Below are 14,057 nucleotides of genomic sequence, written 5' to 3' on the forward strand. Positions count from 1 at the left end.
ATTAATGAATATCTAGTGGACCAAATGTACGGTGTTTTTTTTTCAATTAAGAGCCCAATATTTCTTTTGTTTGTTTTCACATACGTACCATAGCAAACCTATGGCCAAAGCTTATCCATTCTTTCTCAATGAGAACTTCGAAGCCTTTGATAGTCCTGTAGTAGCTGTCCAGCATTAGCATGGCCAGGGAGGTTAGCTGGGCCGTTCGGTCCCATCCGTCACTGCAGTGAACCACAACCGAGGTCTTGCTGGATTCAACCCTGTCTGCGATCCTCACAGAACCCGCCAGGAGCATCTAGAAGGAAACCGCAAACAGAAGAAAAATTATGGTTGGAAAATAGATGATAAACGCAATAAGTAGATAATACAACACACGAGTAAGCTCTGTAAGACTCCGCCAACATCACGACTAATATCAGATCAGTGGGGTCAGTCTCTCGTCACACCCGATGATCTGACATTAGAAGGGGCTGTGTGTTCTGGCGATCACTACATTTCCTCCGAACATATAGTAGAGGTTGTGCCTGGTATTATGGTCTACTACAACTTCGCCCCATTCACAGTAAGCTGCAATGCCAAGCAAAATGACTTAAAATGACGTAATATAACCAGCTGATTCACAATGGCGGCTAGAATCAGTTCCCCTAGGTCATCGATTGTAAGGAATTGGCTAACCTTTACGTAATAACATCCATATGCCCATGTATATCCCTTACCCTAATGTATTCCAGCCAATGCGTTCCATCCACATTGGTTAACCAGCGAGCCTCATCAATAGCCGGATAGACAATCTCCTTCAGTTTACGCAGCGATTCCCTCATTACATGGATGTTGTGGATCTCCAAAAAAATTAGCTCTGCATTGGGATAAGCAGTTTCACTCTCATATCCTCCACCTTTAGCCTGAAAAATACAAAGAGTTCATAAATTAGCTCTGAAGTCCCAACAGTACAAAGATGAGAAGCTTTATTCATGTCCTTATTCCAAAGGCAGAATTGGGACTGGTTAATACTGTCATTGTGCCGGCAACGTTCCTCGGATCCCCTTGGGTTTGGCTGAATCAGACTATATAGGTCTAGTGTCCCATTCTTAAATGATGCTATGAATATTGGACTACAGATCTGAAGTCTGGTTTGAATTCAGATTTAAGAAAGAAAAAAATTAAAATTAAGGATATTATGTGAAGAGAAGTTATATTTTGGCCCAGAATAGACTGCGACAGGAGGGTAAGGCTCATGGCACACCCCAGGACACTGGATAAGGGTTCAAGCACTGGGAACCCAATTGCCGGTCACCCAGTGATCAGGAGGATGGGGAACCGAAAGTGAAAGGAGTGTCAGTGCGCCTGCGTGTGACTGTCGCTCCATTCGCTTCTATGTAGTTTTCGGCAGCGCATTCACAAGGAGATTTTCAAGGGGACTAATCGTCCAATGCTCCAGATCACCATGTGAATAAGTGTCCACAGCAGCACACCCCCTTTAAGCCTGCTCTGCTGATGCTCCAAATCATCATGTGACCACCCCTGCTCTAGCCTAAGTAAGGCTGCAGGGGTAGAGCGGAGTTGGCCACATAATGAAAAAGTCCGAGCTTGAAATAGAAGACTGTCAGTAAGTCAACCCTGCCATACACTGCAGAATTTTTTCTTGCCCACATAACCCCTTTAAAATGAAGAAAGATGTAAAGAAGTCTTTTCCTGCACTTCCCATGATCCTCTGTGGCTGTAAAACAAATGTCTGCAGCAGGAGCCTCCCCCCACTGCTCTCTTTGCAGAAGGACACAAGGATCATTCAGCCCCACACCCACAGCCATTCCTTGGCTTAAAATCCAAGCGACCAGAAGCAAATGAATCTCAGAAGGATTGCTACAAGATAAGTGTGAATCAAACAGTGTGGAGAACGTTACGAGTCCTTTATAGGTGATTCTTTTTGATAAGATCACAACAATAATCCTGACATTACCTTGTTAGTATCAGCGACACTGTTCTGTCTGGCATCAAATATAATAAGTTTGTGTGACTGAGCGTTAGCATCCATGATGGTCTGTAAATACTTCTCATCTTCTTTACATCGCTTGTCATTGGGTCCCACCAAGGGCTGGCTGCAACGCGTGATGGTTGCCTGGCTTTCTGGGTGAATCCAGGATAAAACCTGCAAACATAACACCACGATCAACCTCCTGCTACATCTACAGGGGCAGACATTTGCTTGAAGAGAGTAGAACTTGCATATAATACTTCCCATGGAATAGTCAGAGGTTTTGGAACAAGCAGAAAAATCAAAATGATATTTTATGCAAAAACCTGCGTCTTACCGGAATACGCCCTTTGGCTCTAAACGCTCCAACTCTGGTCAAGTCATCATCTGCCACACTTGTGGGGACCACAAAAACCGCCGGGTAAGTATCACAGAGCTCATAGGTGCTGTTGATCTTTGAGATTTTCCAGCTTTCATTAGGTAAACCCTAAAGGGATTAATGAGCAGATAAAGCCTGTTATTAACATAATGATATCGTATTGACTTAATATAATGTAAATACCACAGGAGAAAGATGGCTAGACACCATTAAGGTGCCCGACAATGGCTTACTCCTCTCCCCATTGACAATAGTACATGCAAGCCCTGAACCAGGTATGCCTGTGTGTAAAGTCGGGAGAAATTGCTGGTGACCAAATGAGCCTCCAGTTGGCCATAGATGCAAGATATCAATCTTATCAATTCAATTGTCTGATATCAATCTCGGCCATTAATTTGGTCTAGATATGGATTCTGGCCATGACCATATTCTTCAGTCATATCTGTTTTCAGCTGTCATCTGTATATCCAGGATAAGTCCTCTGACACCAGACTTCACTATCATTGTCTACATTACCTACTGGAGTTAGGACACTCACCATGTGCACTGCCCCTCACCCATACTTTACACTGCAGCTCTGCTATACATTGCACAAAGGAGAGTATTTCTTAGGGTTAGTTCACATGGTGGAAACCTTTTCCGCCGTGTGTTTTTTTTTCACATGGCTAGCTGCATCAGAACGCAGTGCACTGGCATCCCGCTCCTGACTAGGCCTGGATGAATGGGTGTCTCAAGTCGCGGACGGTGCGGCTGACTCAGCCGTGGAATAGGTGTGAAGTGAAGATAGGACATGTTGCATTTTTTTCTCCCATTGAAATGAATGAGAGGCATTTTTCCAGGCGAATTTTAAAGGCGGCTTCCGCGTCAAAATCCGGGGGCAACACTGTCTCGGCGGTTAGCACAGCGCTGGAGTCCTGGGTTCAAATCCCGCCAGAAACAACATCTGCAAGGAGTTTGTATGTCCTCACCGTTCTTTTGTGGATTTCCTCCCATTCTACAAAGACATACTGATAGGGGGAAAAATGCCCCCATATAGAGGCTCACAGATCTACATTTAAAAAAAAAAAAAAAACACCTGCAAAAAACTGTGTGAACATACCCTTACTGGGTGATGGGCACTGTCGTCCTTATTTCCTTCTTTAGAGCTAGGCACAACATTGCACAGAGGAGAATATCTCGTAGAAATCCCTTTTCTTCCAGGGTAATGGCTGGCTTTAACTTTATGCCCCCGACCATAGAAATGAAAGAAGATATAAGATCCTCAGCATCTTGGCGAGCGATTCTCCTCTGTCCAGTGTTAGGTCCAGCTCTAAGGGATTGGACGATTCTCAGTAGTATTGTCCCTACTGATACCACTCTGATAAGAACACATTGTGTATGACAGAATGATAGATTAGTATACATTATAGGCAACAATGAGGAGAAATGTAGGCAGGCAGCGAAATAGGTTTCCAGGATTGGAATATCCCCTTAGGATAGATCATCAATATTACATCAGTGGGGGTCTGACACCTGAGATCCCGCAGATGGGCTGCTTTAAGTAGCAGCAGCGCTCCCGTGAGGTCACATGACAGATTGCAGTTCAGTCCCATTGACGGTTGCTGAACCATGTGCGGCGCTGCGCTTGGTAAGCAATGAAGAGGCTGCAGCGCTTGTCCATACAAGGTGACGGCTGTTGTGCACATCAGACCCTCACCCATCACATACTGACGGCCTATCCTATTTCAGTCCTGGAAAACCCCTTTAAACCATGTAAACTGTATGAATGACTTCACCGGGTAAATCGACTTCCCGTATGACGTTCTGGTACATAATCCGCCCTGTTCTGAACACCAGACTAAACCATCTACATCCTATATAAAAGGTAATTAGATTTAACATATTCTCAAACAGAGACCTGAGCTCTATAAGAGACCTGATCAATACGTCCTTAGGGGACACGATCTAAACAGGAAAATGAATCACCGAGAGGTTAATAAATGTAATACAGAGGACCGAGGAATCAATAGCAAATATAGGCAGGGAGGAATAACATGTCATTATCTGGGACCGCAATTACTATTCAGGAGAGACGAGTCGCTGACTAGTATCTGTATACCCACCCGGTGTGATATATGGCTCCTGCACTATAATGGTATATCTATTATTTATATCTGCAGTGTATACTAGGTATATTACCAGCAGCTTATTTGTGACTAGTACGGAGATAACGTGAACTTGGGGTTTATATAGGATATAAGATAATGGTCTTCATGTTCGTGTCTTATGTAGGCATGTTATTGCTGACTCTGCCTCTGATAGGAATCAAAGCGCTCGTGGTAGAGCGCCGCTGAATAGGTCAGCACTATATAAATAAAGGATAAGGATCTGCATTGTATTTACTGCAAAATATCCTAAAGAGGAACTCTTCAGCAGCCCTTATATCAGCAAAGACAAGGCATCTATTCTATAGCAGTCACTGGGGAGGGGGTGCGTACCTATTACATGAATGGCCATCAATCCCCCCAACCATCTAATCTGTCTCCTTCCAGCAGTAGAGGTCAAGCATGTTGGATTTCAACACATTTGATCCTCTGATGTCTAAGAAGATAAAACGTTGCCAGGAGTCTGTCAGTAGCTTATTCCCTTCTCCCTATTGTGAAACATGCACACTCGGCTGAGCTGATCACGACCGTACAAGCAGAGATGGATGGCGTCCAAGAAATACGGTAGCTATCGGATGAAAAAAAAAAAAAACTGACTAGCCAATACCTATCGCATTTTATGGCCAATTTTACACATACGAAAACAGATACTTAAAGGGATCCTACCATTGGATACCCTTTTTTCTCCCTAACACGTATGAATAGCTTTAAGAAAGTCTATTCTTCTCCTACATTTAGATGTCTTCTCCGCGCCGCCGTTCGGTAGAAATCCCGGTTTTCTTTGGTATGCAAATGAGTTGTCTCGCAGCACTGGGGGCGGACCCAATGCTGCGAGAGAAATCTCCAGCGACGCCTCGATCTACTTCTGGAACGCCCTCTCCCTGTGTCTTCTTCTGTCCTGGGTTTCAACCTTCCAGGCCTCGGGCAGAGCCGACTGCGCATGCCCAGGCCACAAGAAAATGGCTGATTTCACAGAACTCATTTGCATACTGAAGAAAACCAGGATTTCTACCGAACGGCGGCGCGGAGAAGACATCTAAAGGTAGGAGAAGAATAGCCTTTCTTAAGGCTATTCCTAATGTTAGGGAGAAAAAAAGGGTATCCAATGATAGGATCCCTTTAAAACTCCATCTGCGCTGGACTTTTCATTTGCATACACTGACGCAACGTGTGTCCAAAGTCACCTGACGAAAAGCTCCTGTACGACTATGTTTTGTGGTTTCAATTTAAAAGAATAGACATCTGCAGATCCATTATAATTAATAGGGTCCGCCGGGTCCCATATGTGATCACTGTTGTAGCAAACCACCTCTTTATTGTTCTAATCTGCCAAAGGATCAGAACAACAGATAGGCGGATGCTAGTGTGAACCTGACGTCACATCTGTCCGATATAAATGGAATCCAAACAAACCGACCTCATTATATTACTGGCTGAGTAACCGTTGAGGTGTTAGTCGAAGTGCCTGTAACTCTGATGGTAAGAATAGCATTCTTCCTACAAAAGACACTATAGCAACTTACCCCTTGTTCACATCTGCATTTGGTCATCCGTTCAGGGACCCCCTTAACAGACTACAGAATGCAATTGCAAGTGCTGCGCAGTGAAAGCACACGGACCCTATAGATTGTAATGGGGTCTTTGTGTTTGACGCGAGATCTCCGCACGAGTTCTGTGGACAGGAAAGTAGATTGTGAAATACTTTCGTGTCCACATGTTCCCTGCAGAGATTTCGTGGCAAGCACACAGACCCCATTACAGTCTATAGGGTCCGTGTGCTTTCACTGTACAGCACTAGCCAGTGCATTTGGTATTCCGTTCAAGGGGTCCCCATGCGGACTCCCCTGAACGGAATACCAACACAGATGTGAACGAGGCCTTAGATGTAATTATTATTATTATTTTTATTTATTTTTTTTATGTAGATTATGAACCCCACACAGAGCTCACAATGTACATTTTTCCCCTATCAGTATGTCTTTGGAATATGGGATGGGAATCCATGCAAACATGAGGAGAACATACAAACTCCTTGCAGATGGTTTTTGCCCTTGGCGGGATTTGAACACCAGGACTCCAGCGTTGCAAGGATGCAGTGCTAACCACTGAGCCACCGTGTGGCCCCTCTTAGGTGTAATTATAGCCTTACAATGGATAAAACGAGGCACAAGTGAATAAAATACATGAGATTCCAGAAAGAACTGAAGGAAGTGCAGCAAGGTATCGCACCATACCTGTCTTTTGTATTCTGCCGCAGGGTCATAAACTTTCCAGCCATTTACAGAGAACTTTTCTTTATAGCTGAAGGCAAACAGAGGCTGAAAAAGAAGAAACGGTTTTATGAAAGTAATCTGAAGTCACAAAAAGCAATAACCCCCTCCTCAATTACCAATGGGAACATGAGACAACACTGTAGTAACTGCATTGCCACCATGATCGGAAACACAAGCCACGATCTCCAGAATGTCAGCAACAAAATGTCACAAAGGTAACCGCAACGCCATTAACTCCACTTTTAGAGAAGTGGGTGGGAAAGTGGATGTGGTAAGCCTACAGAACTGGTATACCCCAGAGCAAATGGTAAAAAGTTGCAAATATAATTTCAATGTCACTCTGGCAGGGGTGGTGGTGTAGACAGCGGGGTGACATCACAGAACAGAACTTCCCCTCATGATAAAATCTCTCCTACAGTCTATCTACATCATATATCTGAACTGTAGACGTCACTATAGAATAATATCTCTGCTCTGACCATGACGGACTTCTCTGTCCTGCTCCAATCACCTTCTCACGCTTTGTGGCTCTCTATATAATTCCCTTCCACCTAATACTTTCCAAAACTTCAAATACATATGTAAACCGGACTTTGAACAGGCTTATAACCTGACCTAAAGTCTTCATAAAATAAAAAAGTTCTACCATTTTCTTGATGTGGCATATGTTGATCTCCTTCACTTAGCTGGCTGCCCTGTTGATTCGGACATATCTGACAGTATAAGACTTCCTGGCTCCCTCAGCATTTTTTGCTTTCTCCCACACCATACAAGTTGTACAGAAACTTGAGATTGATGAGGAGGCAATTTGTGGGAGGTGGGGACAAGGAAGGGAGTCTACACAGACTGTATGAGTGTACAGAAACAGGAGAGAATGGGGAACGCTCAAGGGAGCAGCAGAAGGAGGAATCAGTCAAGGGAAAAAGCTGTACTGATCTATTAGAGCTAGTGAATGTAGCAGCATCTTGGACAAACTTCACGCCCAGCCTGAATTACTGTGAGCGACATAAGTACATAGCAGTCTAAAGCTAGGAGAAGGTTGTAAAATGCATATATGGTGGACTGAACATGAATGAATAGAAGAAGCATATAACACAATTTGTTCCATCTCCAGCTCTATATGACACCCCTGACTCTGCTCTCCTCCTATTGCTTTTACACAGAGCAGAGCGGAACAGTCCTGTGAGACACAGTGTTAGATCTTCTCCGAAAAGCCAATAGATAAGGGTCCCCCGGAGCAGCGGGAGGGAGGGGGGGGGGACCCTTATCTATATAATAAGGACACTTATCCAATGCATTGAATGCACTGTGAAAGGGGTTATGTGGGGACAGAAAACCTTCAAATAAATTAAGAAAAACAGGGAGGGGTGTTTTTTTCATGTACTAGCTATCCGGGAGACTATTTATTTGTACATAAGAATACAGCAGTCACACAGAACGGGCGATATTAAACATGAAGTCACGACTTTAACACATTTAATCCAGGTAGATTAGATGTCCAGTGTTGCTCTGGCTTCATCCTTTCCACCATCACAGCTGTTCTCAGCCTTCGTAAACATGTTTTGATCCCATAATAACAAGATGGGGGGCTTTACATCCTTCCAGCACAACTGTATAGTTTTCCTGGCAGTGCACAAAAGAACTCATAGCAAAATAAAACTGGTTCCAGTGCGGAGTCCAGTCACAGAACTGAAACACGAAGACTTCACTACGATCCAAATGAACACTTATTCCATTAAAAATCTGAAGTCTGTCCAAATCTGAAACCAAATTACTCATCAGTAAGTACAAAGCGAAGGGCTTTTACTGGGCCGCTGAGAATCTGAATATTCTGACTTGTTGGGTGGTAGAGAGGTTGCTGGTCATCTGGAAACACAAGGGGTCAACAGGGGTGTCTGCTGGAGTTATCCCTACAGGAGGCACGACCTCCTCTGCAACTCAGGGCTTGCAACGCCATTTTCAATAAGCAGTCCCGAACTACATTCCCAGCAGATCGGCAGTAACGCAGATGACCACGGTGACATCAAGATTTTATTAACACAAGTGGTATTTCATATGGCCAAGTTCAGACGGCTAAAAACCGTCCATGTATCGGCCTAAATGTGGCCCACTAAACGGAATTCAGCCAGACGGTTCAGTGAGCCGCATTCAGGCCAGTAAACTCTACTGATGGAACATTTTTTCCTTTGCGAAAGTTAAGTGGTAATTTTGGTGCCAGATATGCTATATAGCCGTGATGGCGAACCTATGGCATGGGTGTCAGAGGTGGCACTCAAATCCCTCTCTGTGGGCAGGCATCTGTAAAACAGATTATACTGTGTGAGGGCCACTGTGGAGCAGATTGGACTGTGTGAAGGCCACTGTGGAGCAGATTGGACCGTGTGGGGGCCACTGTGGAGCAGATTAGACTGTGTGGCAGTCATTGTGGAGCAGATTGTACTGTGTGGCGACCACTGTGGAGCAGATTGTACTGTGTGGCGACCACTGTGGAGCAGAATGTACTGTGTGAAGGCCACTGTGCAGCAGACTGTGCTGTGTGGGGGGCCACTGTGGAGAAGACTGTACTGTGTGGGGGGGCCACCGTGGAGCACACTATGCTGTGTGGGGGCCACTGTGGAGCAGATTGGACTGTGTGGGGACCCTTTACTATTTATATTACACAGTATCTGTTTTATAGCAGACGTGATATTATTATAGGTCACAGGAAGGGACCTATACAACAGATCTGAACAATGTAAATAGTGAACATTAATTGTTCAGAATTATACCAAAGAATTATATAGCAGAACTATATACACCTTATACATTACAAAGTTGTTTGTATAATGAAAAGCCCCATTCCCACGACCGTATTTTGTGCGTCCGTAATTGTCCCCAATTGTGGATAAGATAAGATAATCCTTTAATAGTCCCACCTTGGGGAAATTTCAGCGTGTTACAGCAGCATAGTAATACAGATACAGGATAATACAGAGTAATATGTTACAGACGTAGACACAGATAAGCTGAGAAGAGAAGATATACTAGGAGTCCATGGCAGCTAAGGAAAAACAGAAGAGGAAGAGGAAGACCTCATGGTCATCCTCATAATCATTAGTTCTCTGTGCGGAGTGTCTTCCCTTGGTCTGATGTAGATTATACAGCCTGGTCGCGGTTGGAAGGAAGGACCTGCGATAGCGCTCCTTCTCACACTTGGGGTGAAGCAGACGGTCGCTTACAGTGCTGCCAAGTCCCATCAGGGTCCCATACATGGGGTGGGATTTGTTCCCCCGCATGGAGGTCACCACAGACAGTATCCTTCTGTCACCCACCACCTGTACTGGGTCCAAGGGGCTCCCCAGGACAGAGCTGGCCCTCCTGATCAGCCTGTCAAGTCTATTTCTGTCCCTGGTTGATATACTGCTTCCCCAGCAGGCCACACCGAAAAAGATGGCTGAGGCAACCACAGAGTTGAAGAAGGCCCTAAGAAGTGTCCCCTGGACTCCGAAGGCCCTCAGCCTCCTGAGCAGGTAGAGTCTGCTGTGGCCCTTTCTGTGCAGCGCCTCCAGGTGATCAGCCCAGTCTAGTTTATTATTGAGGAGCACGCCCAGGTACTTATAGGTCCTGACTATCTCAATACATGTTCCTTGGATCTCCACTAGGATCGGAGCACCTCTCCGTTTACTAAAGTCCACCACCATCTCCTTGGTCTTCCCAGCATTAATCCTGAGCTGGTTCTGCTGGCACCATTCAACAAAATCCCGGTTTAAGTCTCTGTATTCCCTATCATCGCCATCAGTGATAAGGCCGACTATAGCAGAGTCATCGGAGTACTTCTGTAAGTAACAGCTGGATGAGTTGTGCCTGAAGTCAGCAGTGTACAGTGTGAAGAGGAATGGGGCAAGAACTGTACCTTGAGGTGCCCCCGTACTACAGATCACAGTGTCAGACACACAGTCCTGGGCTCTCACATACTGAGGGCGGTTTGTCAGGTAGTCTAGGATCCAGTTGGACAGGTGATGGTCCACACCACCAAGGTTCAGCTTCTCCCTCAGTAGCCCTGGCTGAATGGTGTTGAACGCACTGGAGAAATCAAAGAACATTATTCTCACAGTGTTCCCGGGTTTCTCCAGGTGAGAGAGAGCTCTATGAAGAAGGTGGATGATGGCGTCATCTACCCCAATGCCTGGCCGGTAGGCAAACTGGAGGGGGTCCAGAGCGGAGCTCACTAGGGGGCGTAGGTGTGTCAGGACCAGTCTCTCTAGGACCTTCATTAGGTGTGATGTCAGTGCTACAGGTCGGTAGTCATTGTAGCCCATCGGGTTGGGTTTCTTTGGGACTGGTACCACGCAAGATGTTTTCCACAGTTGAGGTACCACTCCCAGCTTCAGGCTCATATTGTACATGTGCGTTATAATACCACACAGCTGGTCACTGCACATTTTAAGAACTCTTGCGCTTATACCATCAGGTCCCCCCGCTTTGTTCGCTCTAATATTCTTCATTTCCTTACACACCTGAGACTCCTGCAGGATCAGATAGTCAGATTGCAGTTGACCGCAGGTCGGTGGGGGTTGGGTCTTGGTGTGTGAGGGATGGGGGGTTGGCTGACATGCTGGTGGAGGGAGCATTTGCTTGGAGTCGAATCTATTGAAGAATAGATTAAGCTCGTTAAGCCACTTCCTGTCCCCTACTGTTCGGTGCCTTGTCTTTTCCTTGTGTCCTGAAATTGCCTTAAGGCTGTCCCACACCTCAGAGATTCTACCCTCCCCCATCTGTAGTTCCATCTTCCGTCTGTAGTTGGCTTTCCCTTCTCTGATCAATTGTCTTAGTTGTTTCTGCACCGCCCCCAGGCCATCTTTGTCCCCAGACCTAAAAATTCTCTTTTTTTGCTTGAGGAGAGTTTTAATCTCAGAGTTAATCCATGGTTTGTTATTGGAGAAACACCTCACCTTCCTAGTTGGTACCGTGCTGTCCACACAGAAATTAATGTAGTCCGTTATGCAATGTGTGAGTCCCTCAATGTCCTCTGGAAATGAGTCTTGAAACACTTCCCATAAAGTTATATCAAAGCAGTCCCTTAGAGACTCGACACTTCCCTCTGACCAAATCTTCACGGTACGGGTAACCGCCGGTTCTCTGCGCACCAGTGGAATGTATGTGGGTCGCAGATGTACCAGGTTGTGATCTGATCTGCCTAGGGGTGGTAAGGCAGATGAGTTATATGCATCCCTTACATTGGCAAAGAGCAAGTCCAGCGTCTTGTTGTCTCTTGTATGGCAGGTTACATACTGTGTGAAGCCTGGTAGAGTGGATGCTGAGACATGGTTGAAGTCTCCAGACACTAGGAGCAGGGCATGGGGGTGAGATGATTGCAGCTCACTCACAACAGCATGGAGGACTTCACAGGCAGCGTCAGCTTTAGCAGAGGGGGGGACATAGGCAGCTAGTACAATAACATGTGATAGTTCCCTTGGCAGGTAAAAAGGTCTCATGCCCACGGCTAGCAGTTCAATATCCTTTCCACACAATTGTTTCTTAACCACAATATGTCCTGGATTACACCATCTCTCATTGACAAATATTGCAATTCCTCCGCCTATTCGCTTACCGCTCTCCAGTGTTCTGTCCGCCCGAAGAAGTTTGAAGCCCTCCACGGAGGCAAGTATGTCCGGAGTGATTTCAGTAAGCCAAGTCTCTGTAAACAGCATCATACTGCACTCACGAAACTCCTGTTGATGTCTGGTCAGTGCTGTCAGTTCATCCATCTTATTCACAATTGATCTCACATTCCCCATAATGATGGACGGGATCACATGCTTTTTGCGTTTTCTTCCTTCGCGTCTCAGTATGCCGGCTCGTTTTCCGCGTTTTCTAAGTCTCCTTATTAGTTCGTGGGGGATGGTAAGAGCATGCTTGTCCAGCTTGTCCTGCAGCATGCTTCTAAGGTGTAATAGTGTCTCCGCACAGTATCAAGGTTAAATCGCCATGTTGGCACTTTGTGATAATTTAGTAGGTTTTGAGTTGCAGATTGGGCACTTGGTTTCTAAAAGCTTCACCATCACTGCTATATAGGCTCTGTGCCTGTGTTAGGTGGGCAGTGTCAGGCAGGAGCAGGCAAGGGGATGTGGTTCAGAGGCAGCCAGTGTCAGAGCTCAGAATCGCACCCCTTGTCTTCTCCTGACAGTGCAGAGCCTAAATAGTATATCAGGGACCAAAACTACCAACACTTATTGCTCAGGAATGGTGGAGGCTAGGGAAAAGAAATTTCATCTGTGCCAGAATCAGTGGAGCAGCACCAGGTCGTCTTTAAATAGAGCTGCACTGCTGTCCCCCTGCAGAGTGGGTAGGGCACCACCGTGCAGGGTAATAGAACCCAGTGTGACATAAGCGCTGCAGAACCGTCATTCTCAGGATCGATCAGTGTTCCATTGGTAAGACGGACACTGATTATGGAATGGTGACATACCTTTGCGATATACCGTCACTGTATAACTACAAATGTCAGCACGGTATTCTTATATAACATGCTGTGACAGTCTACACCACACACTCCGACCACTGCTCAGATCTGGTGACTGATATTTAAAATTCTAAAAAGTTAGCAACTTCATTCACTACGTTGTACCATTCACTACGTTGTACCGAGTTCAGTCTGGGAAGGACGGCCTACACACAGACCAGGTTTCCCAGAGGAGACTTTCCTGTGTGAATATGGGCTTTAAATAACTGCAGTGCTGCATTGAACACACGGCTGCTGTGGCCTTGTAAATTAGGTAGCTGTAGCGATGGAGCCAAGTCAGTGACCCCTTGTTATTTGTAGAGCTGTGTAGTTTACACTGCAAACTCCCCCGTGACCCCAGTATGTATTTCAGTCCATCATCAGTGGCATTATCAGGGTCAATGACATCACTTACCATCCCATTGGAGACAGGAAACGCATGCCTTATAAGATTCTCAAATATTTCCAGTTTGCTCTGCTCTTCCTGCTTGTACGCCAGCCGCAAGTTCCTCATATCCTTTGGAGACATAAACATATGGGCTGTGTTACAAATAAAGCCATAATCTTGGGTTATGCTACGAAGAATGTTAAAAGAAGAGGAAGCTGAAGAATTTCACTGTTTACCAATGTCATGTCAAATAATAGTGCACATTTCCTCTTTGGTGGCAGCGGAGGTCACCAGCACTCTCTATGCTGGTCAGACCTCCATGGTGGGGAGAAGGAATACCCTGCCCCATCGCTGGGGACTGCTCTATGGAATAACTGAAGGCAGAGGCGCTTAATGGTGGCAGGGACACAATGTTCTAAT

At 45.6% G+C, this 14,057-nt stretch overlaps 1 protein-coding gene across 9 annotated transcripts in view; it reads right to left on the minus strand.

Annotated features, from left to right (window-relative positions):
* The window catches only part of MTMR1 (myotubularin related protein 1), a 56,036-nt gene that overhangs the window by 14,423 nt on the left and 27,556 nt on the right, over window positions 1-14,057 (minus strand). For all 9 annotated transcript variants that reach the window (XM_075260661.1, XM_075260657.1, XM_075260656.1 and 6 more), the window contains 6 exons: window positions 13,665-13,766; window positions 6,730-6,813; window positions 2,310-2,459; window positions 1,958-2,146; window positions 717-902; window positions 89-295 (listed from right to left, as the gene is read on the minus strand). In XM_075260661.1, coding sequence (XP_075116762.1) covers window positions 89-295; window positions 717-902; window positions 1,958-2,146; window positions 2,310-2,459; window positions 6,730-6,813; window positions 13,665-13,766 — 918 coding nt within the window. The remainder of the gene's footprint in view (window positions 1-88; window positions 296-716; window positions 903-1,957; window positions 2,147-2,309; window positions 2,460-6,729; window positions 6,814-13,664; window positions 13,767-14,057) is intronic.

Source organism: Leptodactylus fuscus, chromosome 11 (genome assembly GCF_031893055.1).
Source record: "Leptodactylus fuscus isolate aLepFus1 chromosome 11, aLepFus1.hap2, whole genome shotgun sequence".
NCBI lineage: Eukaryota > Metazoa > Chordata > Amphibia > Anura > Leptodactylidae > Leptodactylus > Leptodactylus fuscus.